Source organism: Mauremys reevesii, linkage group 5 (genome assembly GCF_016161935.1).
Source record: "Mauremys reevesii isolate NIE-2019 linkage group 5, ASM1616193v1, whole genome shotgun sequence".
Classification (NCBI taxonomy): Eukaryota; Metazoa; Chordata; order Testudines; family Geoemydidae; genus Mauremys; species Mauremys reevesii.
This window is the reverse complement of record NC_052627.1, coordinates 29,993,951-30,005,172: the sequence shown is the minus strand read 5'-3', so window position 1 is coordinate 30,005,172 and position 11,222 is coordinate 29,993,951. Positions and strand designations below refer to the sequence as shown.

Genomic DNA, 11,222 nt, shown 5'->3' with positions numbered 1-11,222 from the left:
AAGAATTATGAGAGTTTAGCATATGGAAATTTATGAAAGGTTCATATTTACTAGCAGGATTACTTAGGTCAAATCTACAAAAACTTCTGAGAAGTTATAGTAAGGAATAAAGGTGGAGTTTAGATTAGGTGTATCCTACATTTTAGAGAAACTCTCATTTTTATTTTTAGTGTTCCTGTCGTGTGCTATGTGATTATTAGATTAATTCCAAATGAGGCTGAAGTTCTATTGAATCTAGCCAACTCTTGTCTAGGTCTTCTGAAATGTTTCACAATAAGTTGAAGGAAAATGTGTGGCAGCATGTGACAGCTAATCTCTTTAGCAATAAGACTCTGAAATGTAAGCATTGTTGGAAATGCACCTAGTTCTGTGCTGCTCTTTGTTTTGCTTAGAAGCTTTTCCTTGCACAAATTGGGAATGTAAACTCCTTTGCATAGTCCAATTAAATCCTGTTGGTAGCTTGTCAGTGGAGGGTGGGGGGGATGGGACTTTTTTTTTTTTAATGGTTCAATGAGTCTGTTTCATAATGAAAGAATTTGCCTGAAAGGATCTTGGAGTGTTTTGAGTATGTCCTCTTGAAGAACTGACATGGAGGAAATACCCCAATTTCTTCAGTCTAAAATGTTTCGGAATGGTTCAACTAACTCCTCAGAGAGCGAAAATGAAGCTCAGTCAGCCTTTTCACAGACTGAGCACAATATAGTCGCAGCTTACTTAATAACAGCAGGTATGGAGGTTGATGGGTCATTTTTTTTTTTAATTAGAATTTAGGCTTCAATATTCATTTTGGGTCAAAATGCCAATGAAATGCCTTTTATATACAAAAAGCAAAAGGTCTAGTGTCTCAGCTTGAAGGTAGATGAGCAGATAACAGGGTGAATAAATGTAGAAACGTCTAAAATTAGGGGTACAGTTTAAGACTTTGTTGCATTATTTAAAAAAGTATTTTGCTTATATGTGATTTTAGCAAAAAAATGTGGAATTCTGCCAAAGGAATAAGAATAGAAGTTTGCAAGATTTTGCATTTTTCAGTGATGTGCTTGAAGTTATCCTGGTCTGTCATATGTTCACAGCAATGTATGTGTAGTCTTAGAGTGTTCATGGGTGTCTGCGGGGTGGGATGTAAGCGGAAGTGTTGGAATGTCACTAAGAGGGAGGGGACTGCTCTTTGATGGGAGACAAGCAGACACTCGTTTCAGTTGTATGTTTCACTGATGACGCATTTTAGGAAAAGTAGCGCACATGTTGGGGTCCTGATCCAAAGTCAGTGTACTCCCACTGATTGCAGTGGGCTTTGGGACAAGAGTTGGAGAAACTGAAATCCTTCTCAAATATGAAATAACTTTTCTTGAAAACTTGTTTATTTCAGTACAATAATTGAATGTTTCAAAAGTAAATGCTTTAATTCTACAGTCTAGCACATTAAAAAAATGCCTCTGTTCATTTTATGCCTGTTCAATTGAAAATTTAAGCCATTTTAAGTTACATTATTTCCTAACAAAAATATTTATATGTTTTGGGCACACTTTTTCCAGCTATTTTCAGTTATAATTAGTTTATGAAGAATTTTCAACTAATTATTCAGATTTTATGGTTTATGTGCATTAATTGGACTCAATGACCTTTCAGGGTCCGTTCCAGTTCTATGAGATAGGTATATCTCCATATATTTATTTAGTGCGGGAGGAATAGCTCAATGGTTTGAGCATTGGCCTGCTAAACCCAGGGTTTTGTGAGTTCAATACTTGAGGGGGCCATTTAGGGAGCTGGGGCAAAAATCAGTCGGGATTGGTCCTGCTTTGAGCAGGGGGTTGGACTAGATGACCTCCTGAGGTCCCTTCCAACCATGATATTCTATGAATTATGAAGATCAAATTTTACTCAGTGAATCTTTTTTGTATAGTATTTGACAAATCATTCCTCTGTTTAAGATGAACTCGTTTAGTTTTTTTGATACCAAGGCTGATATTTCAAACAGCTCTAATGTTTTTTAGTTCTTCTTATAGTTTTGCTAAGAATCTATTGTATTAAATAATAATCTATTGAATAATATATTGAAACTTTACTTGTTGGTGCCACCAGATCATTTGCAGATAAATGGATAATATTGGCACTCTCAGAAATGAAGTTCATTTGTTCAGACTTTGATTTAACTCAAATTGACTGGATTAGGGTTGTATCAATGTCTAGTTTGACCATTTTAAGAAGAGCAATATTAACAGGGGAGATACAGAGATTAGCAAGGGAAAAACCTCTCCTCTTTCTCTCTCACCTGGCAACTGACATGTGGGCTCTACAAGTGGGTCTGTGGTATATATTTGCCAGTTGTATAAAACTACAGTACTGGGTTTTGAGTTAAAGGGACATAGTCTATCCAACATTCACACTTCTGTCTGAAAATGTTTTACTAACTGTTATGAATACAGTCTGAAATAACTATAGCTGAAAAATCTTTCCTTTTTCTCTTTCTTGTTACTTTGTCTTAGTTGATTAGGGAAGCTGTGCTAGCAATGATTGCAGCTGTAGTATGAACCTAGGTTTAGTGCAGGAACTTGTGACAATTAGTTTGGTCCATTTCTGAACACCTCATTCTAACAAATTCACATCCTGAACATGTTGGTCAGTAGTTCAGTTCCATTGCCATCAGAGAGAGAGCTCATCAGTGTAAGACTTTAACCTCATTGTATTAGTTAGCAGATGGAGAAGATGACAAAGGAAAAGAAATACAGATACAGCAGTCATCATTAAGTCAGCATTTATCAACAGCTACTGTGCTACCTGTTTCAGAGTGGTAGCCATGTTAGTCTATATCAGCAAAAACAACAAGGAGTCCTTGTGGCACCTTAGAGACTAATGAGGCCAATTACCAATTACTTTTGTAATTTTCCCTCTTGATATTCATCCCTTTTTGTCAACTCTTAAGAAAAGGCCACTTCCACCTTAATTGAATTGGCCTCATTAGGTGACCCCCACTTGGTAAGGCAACTCCCATCTTTTCATATGATGTAATATATACTGCTCACTGTATTTTTCACTCCATGCATCTGATGAAGTGAGTTTTAGCCCACAAAAGCTTATGCCCAAATAAATTTGTTAGTCTATAAGGTGCCACAAGGACTCCTCATTGTTTTTACTGTGCTACAGTATCAGCAGATATTTTGCCATGCTCTGAAAAGGAAATAACTGCTAGAGCTTGGTTTACAGTTTGGTTATTTTTTGTTTTAATGTTGACCACTAGTATGTTCAAACCATTGAAAGCATTTACGTCTCTGTGGCTTGCTCACGATGGTGAAATGGAAGCATCTTAAGTTTCATGGTCACAGAATAGCTTTATTACAAGTGAAGGATCACTAACTGAAGCTGCAAACTCTCTTTGTAGTTAAAACATTGTAACTATTCAGGAGTAACATTCTACTTAATTATTGTGAAGTTCACAGTAACAGGGTCCTGCTCTATTGCCTATTGCATAGAGACTGCCTTAATTTTCTTTCCTTCCTTTAGCAAGAAGAATAAGAGACTGGGGCCCCTTTTGCTGTTCTTGATCAAGGAATGTACAAGGCTCTGTTACCTTGATTATGGCAAATATCACAAGGTTTAATTGAGAAAATCAGAGAATTTGTAATCCATTCATGCCAAGACTTCTCACAGAACAAAGTGGAGGCATCCCTATGGCTATTTCTTAATCTGGATAAGTTTTTCCTTCGTTTTAATAGTCTGTGCTGTGCCATTCCTGCTATTGGTAATCGTCAAAATATGTGGCCTCAGTACTGTTAGGTACACCCAGCAACTTCTATTCATTTAAATGCATGCTGTACAGGAAACTTTTCCTGTCTGAACAAATGCCCACTCTGGTCACTGCTAATGTTCTGAACAGCTTACGATAATAAAAAGAATGACATATAGCTGAAAAATCAATGAGACTTTGCTACATTTGTGTTTGAAATGTTTGATTTAAATATGATAGTTTCTGTAGTATAGGTGATTAATACTAACTAATAATACATTGCTGTGGAACTCCTACAATGAGGTACACGTATAATAAAATGTCACTGATTTACACAAATGGAATTTAGCCATTTTATGGCTAATGCTAACAGCGTTTAAAAGAGAACTGGATAAATTAATGGAGGTTAAGTCCATTTATGTCTATTAGCCAGGATGGGTAAGGAATGGTGTCCCTAGACTCTGTTTGTCAGAGGGTGGAGATGGATGGCAGGAGAGAGATCACTTGATCATTGCCTGTTAGGTTCACTCCCTCTGGGTCACCTGGCATTGGCCACTGTCGGTAGACAGGATACTGGGCTAGATGGACCTTTTGTCTGACCCAGTATAGCCAATCTTATGTTCTTATTTAAGAACTGAAATGTTGGCATTGTACTTGTGTTTTTAGAGGCTCTTTTCCAGGATTTCACCACTGCTATCTCTATATGTAAGTTGTTACTGTTTTTCTCCTGTTTCCATATTAATTGTATATGTATCATGGCTATATAGGTGGACATAATGGTTTAGTCATTATACAGGTAACTTGTATATATAAAGCTATATTGTCCATGTTGTGCATTGTGGGTGTGTCTCTTATTGAGCACCGGTGGGAGTTGTACATATGAACTGAGGTGCTTGAAGCCATTAACCCTCACAGTTATACTACCACAGTTGGTGAGAGAATTAATCTGTTCTCTGCCACATACAATACTTCCTGTCAAATGGTAGCAGAGAACTGATTGACCACTGTTGCATTGTCATGAGCAGAGACAGTGGGGCAGTATTCAGTATTTAAAAATCTAGAGTTTTTCTCCTTTCCGTATGCCAGAGTCAGCAGAAGTTGAGTAATGTCTGTCAGGACTGAGGGGAGCCAACAGGGGGTCATAAATCCCACTGGCTTTGGGGTCCAGAAGGGAGCAGCTGGAGGAACTGAGGATTTCAGTGAGTGGATTCGCTCTTGGGGTTCAGGAATGTTGAAGAGTACATAAGAGACTCGAAAGTACAGCATTGGAGGATCAGGACTGTATCTGCTCTAAGATCCAGGAGGGTAGTAAGTGACAGCCAAGAACTGGATCTTATCTCACTCCTCAAGAGAAACTGGGCCTTTCACAGTCTGAACAGCGTAGCATTGAGCTTTCACTCTGCCTGATTTCATGTGCACGCTTGTGTGTGCCAAGCACCTTATTACTAGTAATTAAGATTCAAAATTAACCCTCCATTAAGATTCAGAACTCGATTGGTGCTATTATTTCAGTTTCTCTGGCTGTCTATTCAATGAGACAACTATACACTGATGCTCATTGTGAAGCTGTCCCTACTGGTTGTGAATGCAGGAAAAATTAGGGTGCTTTGTTTTAAATGAAATCATTAACTGAGAGAGGAGAAAATGGAGACTTCATTCACATTGATCCTGTAGATAGCATGCTGAGCACACTCAAAGTAGTGTCTCCAGCATAAGGGCTAGTGCTCAGCATGAAGCAGCTGTGCAGAATGACCCTCACTTTGGGTCCAACCGTGCTGCTAGGGATGTCAATTGGAAAACTCCAAGGAAGCAGCACTGGACTTAACTGAGTGGAATATATACAATGTTCAACAACGTGAGCAAACTCCTATGCCTGCAATGAACTGAGCACTGATGAGTAGGGAGTAAGTGCTTGTGCCTAGAATGGAGACAGATGATCAACGCTCTCTAACTAGTTCATAATTTAGCACATGCAAATTCTGTGCCATTTTCATTATTTTAGAGTTCTGCTGCAGAACTGTCCTTAGCAGAAAGCAAGTTGATGTGAGGGTCTTCTACATAAAGGCTTCTGATGCATCTTGTGAAGCAGTATCACATCCAGCTGCTCAATGCCAGAGTGTTTTTGCCAGCCCGTCCAGCCTGCTGCACCCACTCCTTTCAGTGTACTGCTGGATCATGACAATGCACTGTGTTCAGCAGTGCTAGTGAGGGCTCAGCACTGCAGGACTGAGCTCTTAAGATTCTAGTCTGAGAGACTCTGGATACCTGCCATACCCTTTGAGCTCAGATAGTGAGGCCCTGATTCAGCAAGATACTAAAGCATATCCTTTAGTACTTAAAATTAATCATGTCCTTAGAGACCTTGGTGAATCAGAGTTTGTCTATATAAATTAGGAAAGCTCTCTCTCTTAAATATGAGCTTTGCAGATTAAAATAAACCCATTCTATATTTAGATTTCATTATGAATATGTATTTTGGTTTGTTACGACCTATACTGTGTCGTTATTTCTGGCTTCCTTTTTCTGTGTTTTCACAGGGGTGATAAGCCTTCTCAGTAACATAATTGTGTTAGGCATCTTTGTTAAGTACAAGGAACTTCGGACAGCAACAAATGCTATTATTATTAACCTGGCTTTTACCGACATCGGTGTTAGTGGCATTGGTTACCCTATGTCTGCTGCTTCAGATCTACATGGAAGCTGGAAATTTGGGTACACCGGATGCCAGGTATTTGAGATTTTTTATATTAAATCAGGGACCAAACAAGTACTAAGCAATTAAACACAAACCTGAATATATGAAAAACACCTTCCTTTGATTTTTAATGTTCTTTAGAGAGGAGTCTGAGCTGCAGAGTTTGGGTCCAGGTCTGGATCTGAACTTCCTTAAAATTCAGTGGTATTTGGATCCGGGGAGTTGCTTAAGACTCATTGCTAATTTTCATTGTTTAAACTTTGGAAAGTTATTGAAGCATAAATTTGTATTGATGTTAAATATACAATATTAAAATAGCTATAACAAAGTAAATCCCATTACTTATTGTAGAATTAATGGATGCTTCTCACCATTTACTAACCAAGATTTTCAAAGTAACAGGTGATTTTGGGTATCTCAATCTTTGGGTGGTCAAACTGAAACTTTAAAGTATCTAATTTGCAGAGGGTGGGAGCTTAGGACTTTCAGAAATCAGGCATCTTTAAGGCATGTCTATTAAGGTACCCATAAAATAGATTTTTTGCATAACCAGTAGTCATCTTGAAAATCTTGGTAAGTATTCAAAGAAACAGCCATCTTATTTTAGAATTTGCACAATTTTTCTCTCTTCACGTAAAATGGTCACTAAAAACATATCATTAGCAGAAATGTAATAATCTTTGCTGACTGTGCATGCAGTTACTTAAATATGATTTTTAACCCAGGAAATGAGTATTTAGCAGTAATATTAATTATATACTCTCTGAAAATATTTGTTTGGCAAAAATTAAACAGGACAGCAGAATGCTCCCAACAAGATCTGAAATCACACTCAACTTGCCTGATTGCAGATTTAATTTCAAATTCAGAATTCAGCCAATATTCACCAGCGGTCCAGGGCCCTCATTTGATTGCATCTAGGATGACTTATTTTTGGGATCAAATCTGAGAGTTTCCACTGTGCCTTGATTTGAGTTCTTAGGATCTTTAGGACTCTAAACTCAACTTGATCTAAACAGAAGAAACCCTGTAAACTGATATTGTAGAATTGTGTGAATGTCTGGTTATAACTTCTGCGGTAAGAAAAATGTTGTTGATGTTTCCCCAATATGCAACAAAATCATTAGATAAAAAATAAACAACTTTGCATCCCAGGATCATTAAATTATTTATTTAACATGAGTTAAAATAAATGGTGGCTTTTGGCAAACATCTTCAGTGGGATTTATGGGGGCTTATGCAAGCACACTTATCTTAAAATGTTCAGTTTTACTTTAACAAACTATTAACAATTTGAGTTTAACAAATTGGTCATTGAAGAATGCATTGAATACAACCCATTGTAACACTTAGCTTCAGGACACAGGAGAAGACTCAAACCTTTGAAAGCATTTGCATTAGGAAGTGAAATGGACATGTTATCTTTTTAAATTTCAGATCTATGCTGCCTTAAATATCTTCTTTGGAATGGCAAGTATCGGGTTGCTTACAGTTGTTGCAATTGATCGTTACCTGACAATCTGCAGGCCTGATATAGGTACTGTATTCTTGGATATAACTCTTGCACCAAAATGATCATTTTAATCATTTATTAGTTGACATCTATGAACCTTCATGCAAGTTCTTTTATTTCCTCTTGTGGAAACCTACTTCCAAAATTTGGGCACAGTTCTACAGTAGTTAGCTATGTATAGGATAGCTCACATAACCAACAAAGTCAAGTATATAGAAGGAAGCCATAGTCCCTTGTTTGTGGAATGGTTCCTGACAATAATTGAAGCGTGGGGGACAAGATGGGTTAGCTAATATACTTTATTGGACTCACTTCTGTTGGTGAGAGTGACAAGCTTTTGAGCCACACAGAGCTCTTCTTCAGGTCTGTGAATAATTGAATAATACTAAGAATACTAATTGAAGCTGATGTGTATTCTTAATGTTGTTTGTTTTTTTCTATATTGTATTTTTCTCTTGATCTTTATTACGGGTTTAAAAATTATAATGGTTAATTCTTTCACTTTCCCTACATCCCCCCCACTTTTTTTCTTTCAATTCTTTGATATGGCACCAGCAACATCTATTATTGCTAAGCTTTGTGTGGGGGAAGGTGTGATAATACTGAGATGTATTCCAACTCTGCTTCTGGGTGTATTTAAATGTCATTTATCTGTGATATATAGGAGAGCTTAAATAAAATGGGTGTGCTGCAGTGTGCCAGGTGCTTGTAAGGATCATTTATAATTACTATGCTAATTGTCTTGCTTGGAAACATTTTTGGTTCAAACAAAACCTTGGAGAGAAGTAAAAGAATAGAATGGTTTGATGTAAAAATATTTGCTTGGTAACAGGAAGAAGAATGACTACCCGCAACTATACTTCCCTGATCCTAGCTGCCTGGATAAATGCTGTCTTTTGGGCCTTGATGCCTATTGTAGGGTGGGCTAGCTATGCCTCAGATCCAACAGGAGCCACCTGCACAATAAACTGGCGGAAAAATGATGCGTAAGATTTTGAAAACTTTGTTTTACTTTTCAAATGCGGACCATCGCTTATTTTCTGTTCATCACCGTGGTTAGTGTTTTCTCCTAAGAACATGCCATGCAACTTCTAAAAGACAATGGCAGTTCAGAAGTAGAGACTGAAGTAATCTATAATAAATCAAAAAAGGATGTAAGAATTCTTGACATTGGAAAGCATTAGAAATGCTAGGTGTAAAGGTCACTGAGCCTAATAAATCTTATCAAGTTGAAGAAATTGTACTTACCTTTTGTAAATGTTTTTTCTGTCTGTTTTATTAACAATAAAACATAAGGGAACAATGCATTTTTCAGTCATTTTTCATGGCTGCACAGTTGTAATATCTTGTATTTATTTTTTGGCTTACAGGTCTTTTGTTTCTTATACAATGACCGTAATTGCTGTTAATTTTGTCGTGCCCTTAACAGTCATGTTTTACTGTTACTACAATGTTTCCCGCACAATGAAGCAGTACACTACCAGTAACTGCCTGGAGAGCATCAACATAGACTGGTCTGATCAAGTAGATGTAACAAAGGTGATGGAGGGGGTCTTAATTCTTAAATAAATATAATGTTTGATTTTGATATTGGTAAGCAGATATAAATGGTTTGGTCTATCAAACATTTTTTTCTTGTTTTACAGATGTCTGTTGTGATGATTGTGATGTTTTTGGTGGCTTGGTCTCCATATTCCATTGTATGCTTATGGTCTTCCTTTGGAGACCCAAAGAAGATTTCCCCTGCAATGGCCATCATAGCACCTCTATTTGCAAAATCTTCCACTTTCTATAACCCCTGTATTTATGTCATTGCAAACAAAAAGTAAGTGTCCCATTTTTAAATTAACAGTCTCCATCCGGGGGATGGCAGCTGTTGCTGCGGCTGGGCCTGTGCCACCCTGGCCACCCCAGCAGGTCTGGGCTGCAGGCTGAGTTGGGGCCGGGGAAGGGGCGCCCCTCTTGCAGCAGGTTGGGGGCAAGTCCCCGGGTGGGTTCCTTGAGCGCATGCGTGGTGTTAAATAGGCTGCTGCACTTGTGCAGCTTACAGGGAACTTAGGAGATGATGATAAAATGAAATATTTTGGTATTCTATTTTAAGGAGCCAAATTTCTGAGACAGACCAATTGAAAAATGGGACTGTCCTGAAAAAAATGGATTGTAAGGTCACTCGAACAAAATTCCACTCATGCTAGTTTCACATTGATGCAATTCCACGGACCTCAGCAGAGTTCCTCTTGATTTACACTGGCAGAGGAAGAGACTAGAGACTAATTGAATTCTAAAAGTTTTATTAAAATAATAAGCCTTATTGGTATAGCACATCTGAGTAATTTGATCTTAATTTATCTCTGTTTTTGCTTCTTTATCTATGCCTCTAATCATCTGAATTTTTACTTCCCTCCTCACATTGCAGGTTCCGGAGAGCAATCCTGGCAATGGTTCGATGTCAAACTCGGCAGGAGATCACTATTAATAACGCCTTACCAATGAGTGTTTCTCAAAGCATGCTAACATAATGAGGCTGCTCGAAAGCACTGCCACTTTATTTACCCTACAGTATATGTTTTGTACACTACATGGAAATACGTGGTCAAACCTGGGCCACAATTAAATTTGTATCACACTGTAATAATCCAGTCCAACAAGCCAGTTGTTTTTCTCATTGTCTCAATAATATTTAATACAGTTTTTTTTTAAATGCCAAGATTTTAGTACTGAAGACTAGGCCAATTGGCATAATATGCTTATCCCTCTCAAAAGGCGATCGTGAATGCTCAGTGTGTTTTGTAACTCTTGGATAGTGGGATAAAATGGTGTGGGAGGGAGAATAAAGCAGGACATGCTTAATTGTGCTACAGTAACAGAAATAAATTTTGTGTATGCATAATTCTTTTGGTATGTGTAATTTCCCCCTTTGAACTCTAAACCAGTTCTCAAAACTTCAGGCACAGTATTACTGTATCCTCCATTCCCCTCCATGTCTTAAATGCACAGATTGATCTGACCTGAAAAGGTTGCTTCTGTGAGTACTGTAGTATGCAGGTGTATTTAAACTCCAGTGTTGCCAACTCTCTTTATTATCAGTTTTGTGATATTTTGGTGTTTTTCTGGCTCCTGGAGCCAAGTGATTATGTGAGAATCTCAACTTTCATTTTTAAAATAGTAAGATTCTAACCTTTGTGACTGAAGAAAAAAATCTTGAAACTGTGACCCAAGCACATGTTAAAAGTTTAAACCAAAAGGCAAGTAAACCCCCCCCCCCCCAAATTTATTATTTTAAGGTAATC

The 11,222-nt window shown here is 37.7% G+C and overlaps 1 protein-coding gene across 1 annotated transcript; it reads left to right on the top strand.

Annotated features, from left to right (window-relative positions):
- Positions 1-498: 498 nt before the first annotated feature.
- Positions 499-11,125, top strand: RRH (retinal pigment epithelium-derived rhodopsin homolog). The gene is made up of 7 exons (XM_039541980.1): positions 499-727; positions 6,262-6,452; positions 7,857-7,956; positions 8,765-8,918; positions 9,303-9,471; positions 9,579-9,757; positions 10,349-11,125. Exons 1-7 carry the CDS (start codon positions 589-591, stop codon positions 10,449-10,451), a joined length of 1,035 nt encoding a protein of 344 aa, XP_039397914.1. The 5' UTR covers positions 499-588; the 3' UTR covers positions 10,452-11,125.
- Positions 11,126-11,222: the final 97 nt, after the last annotated feature.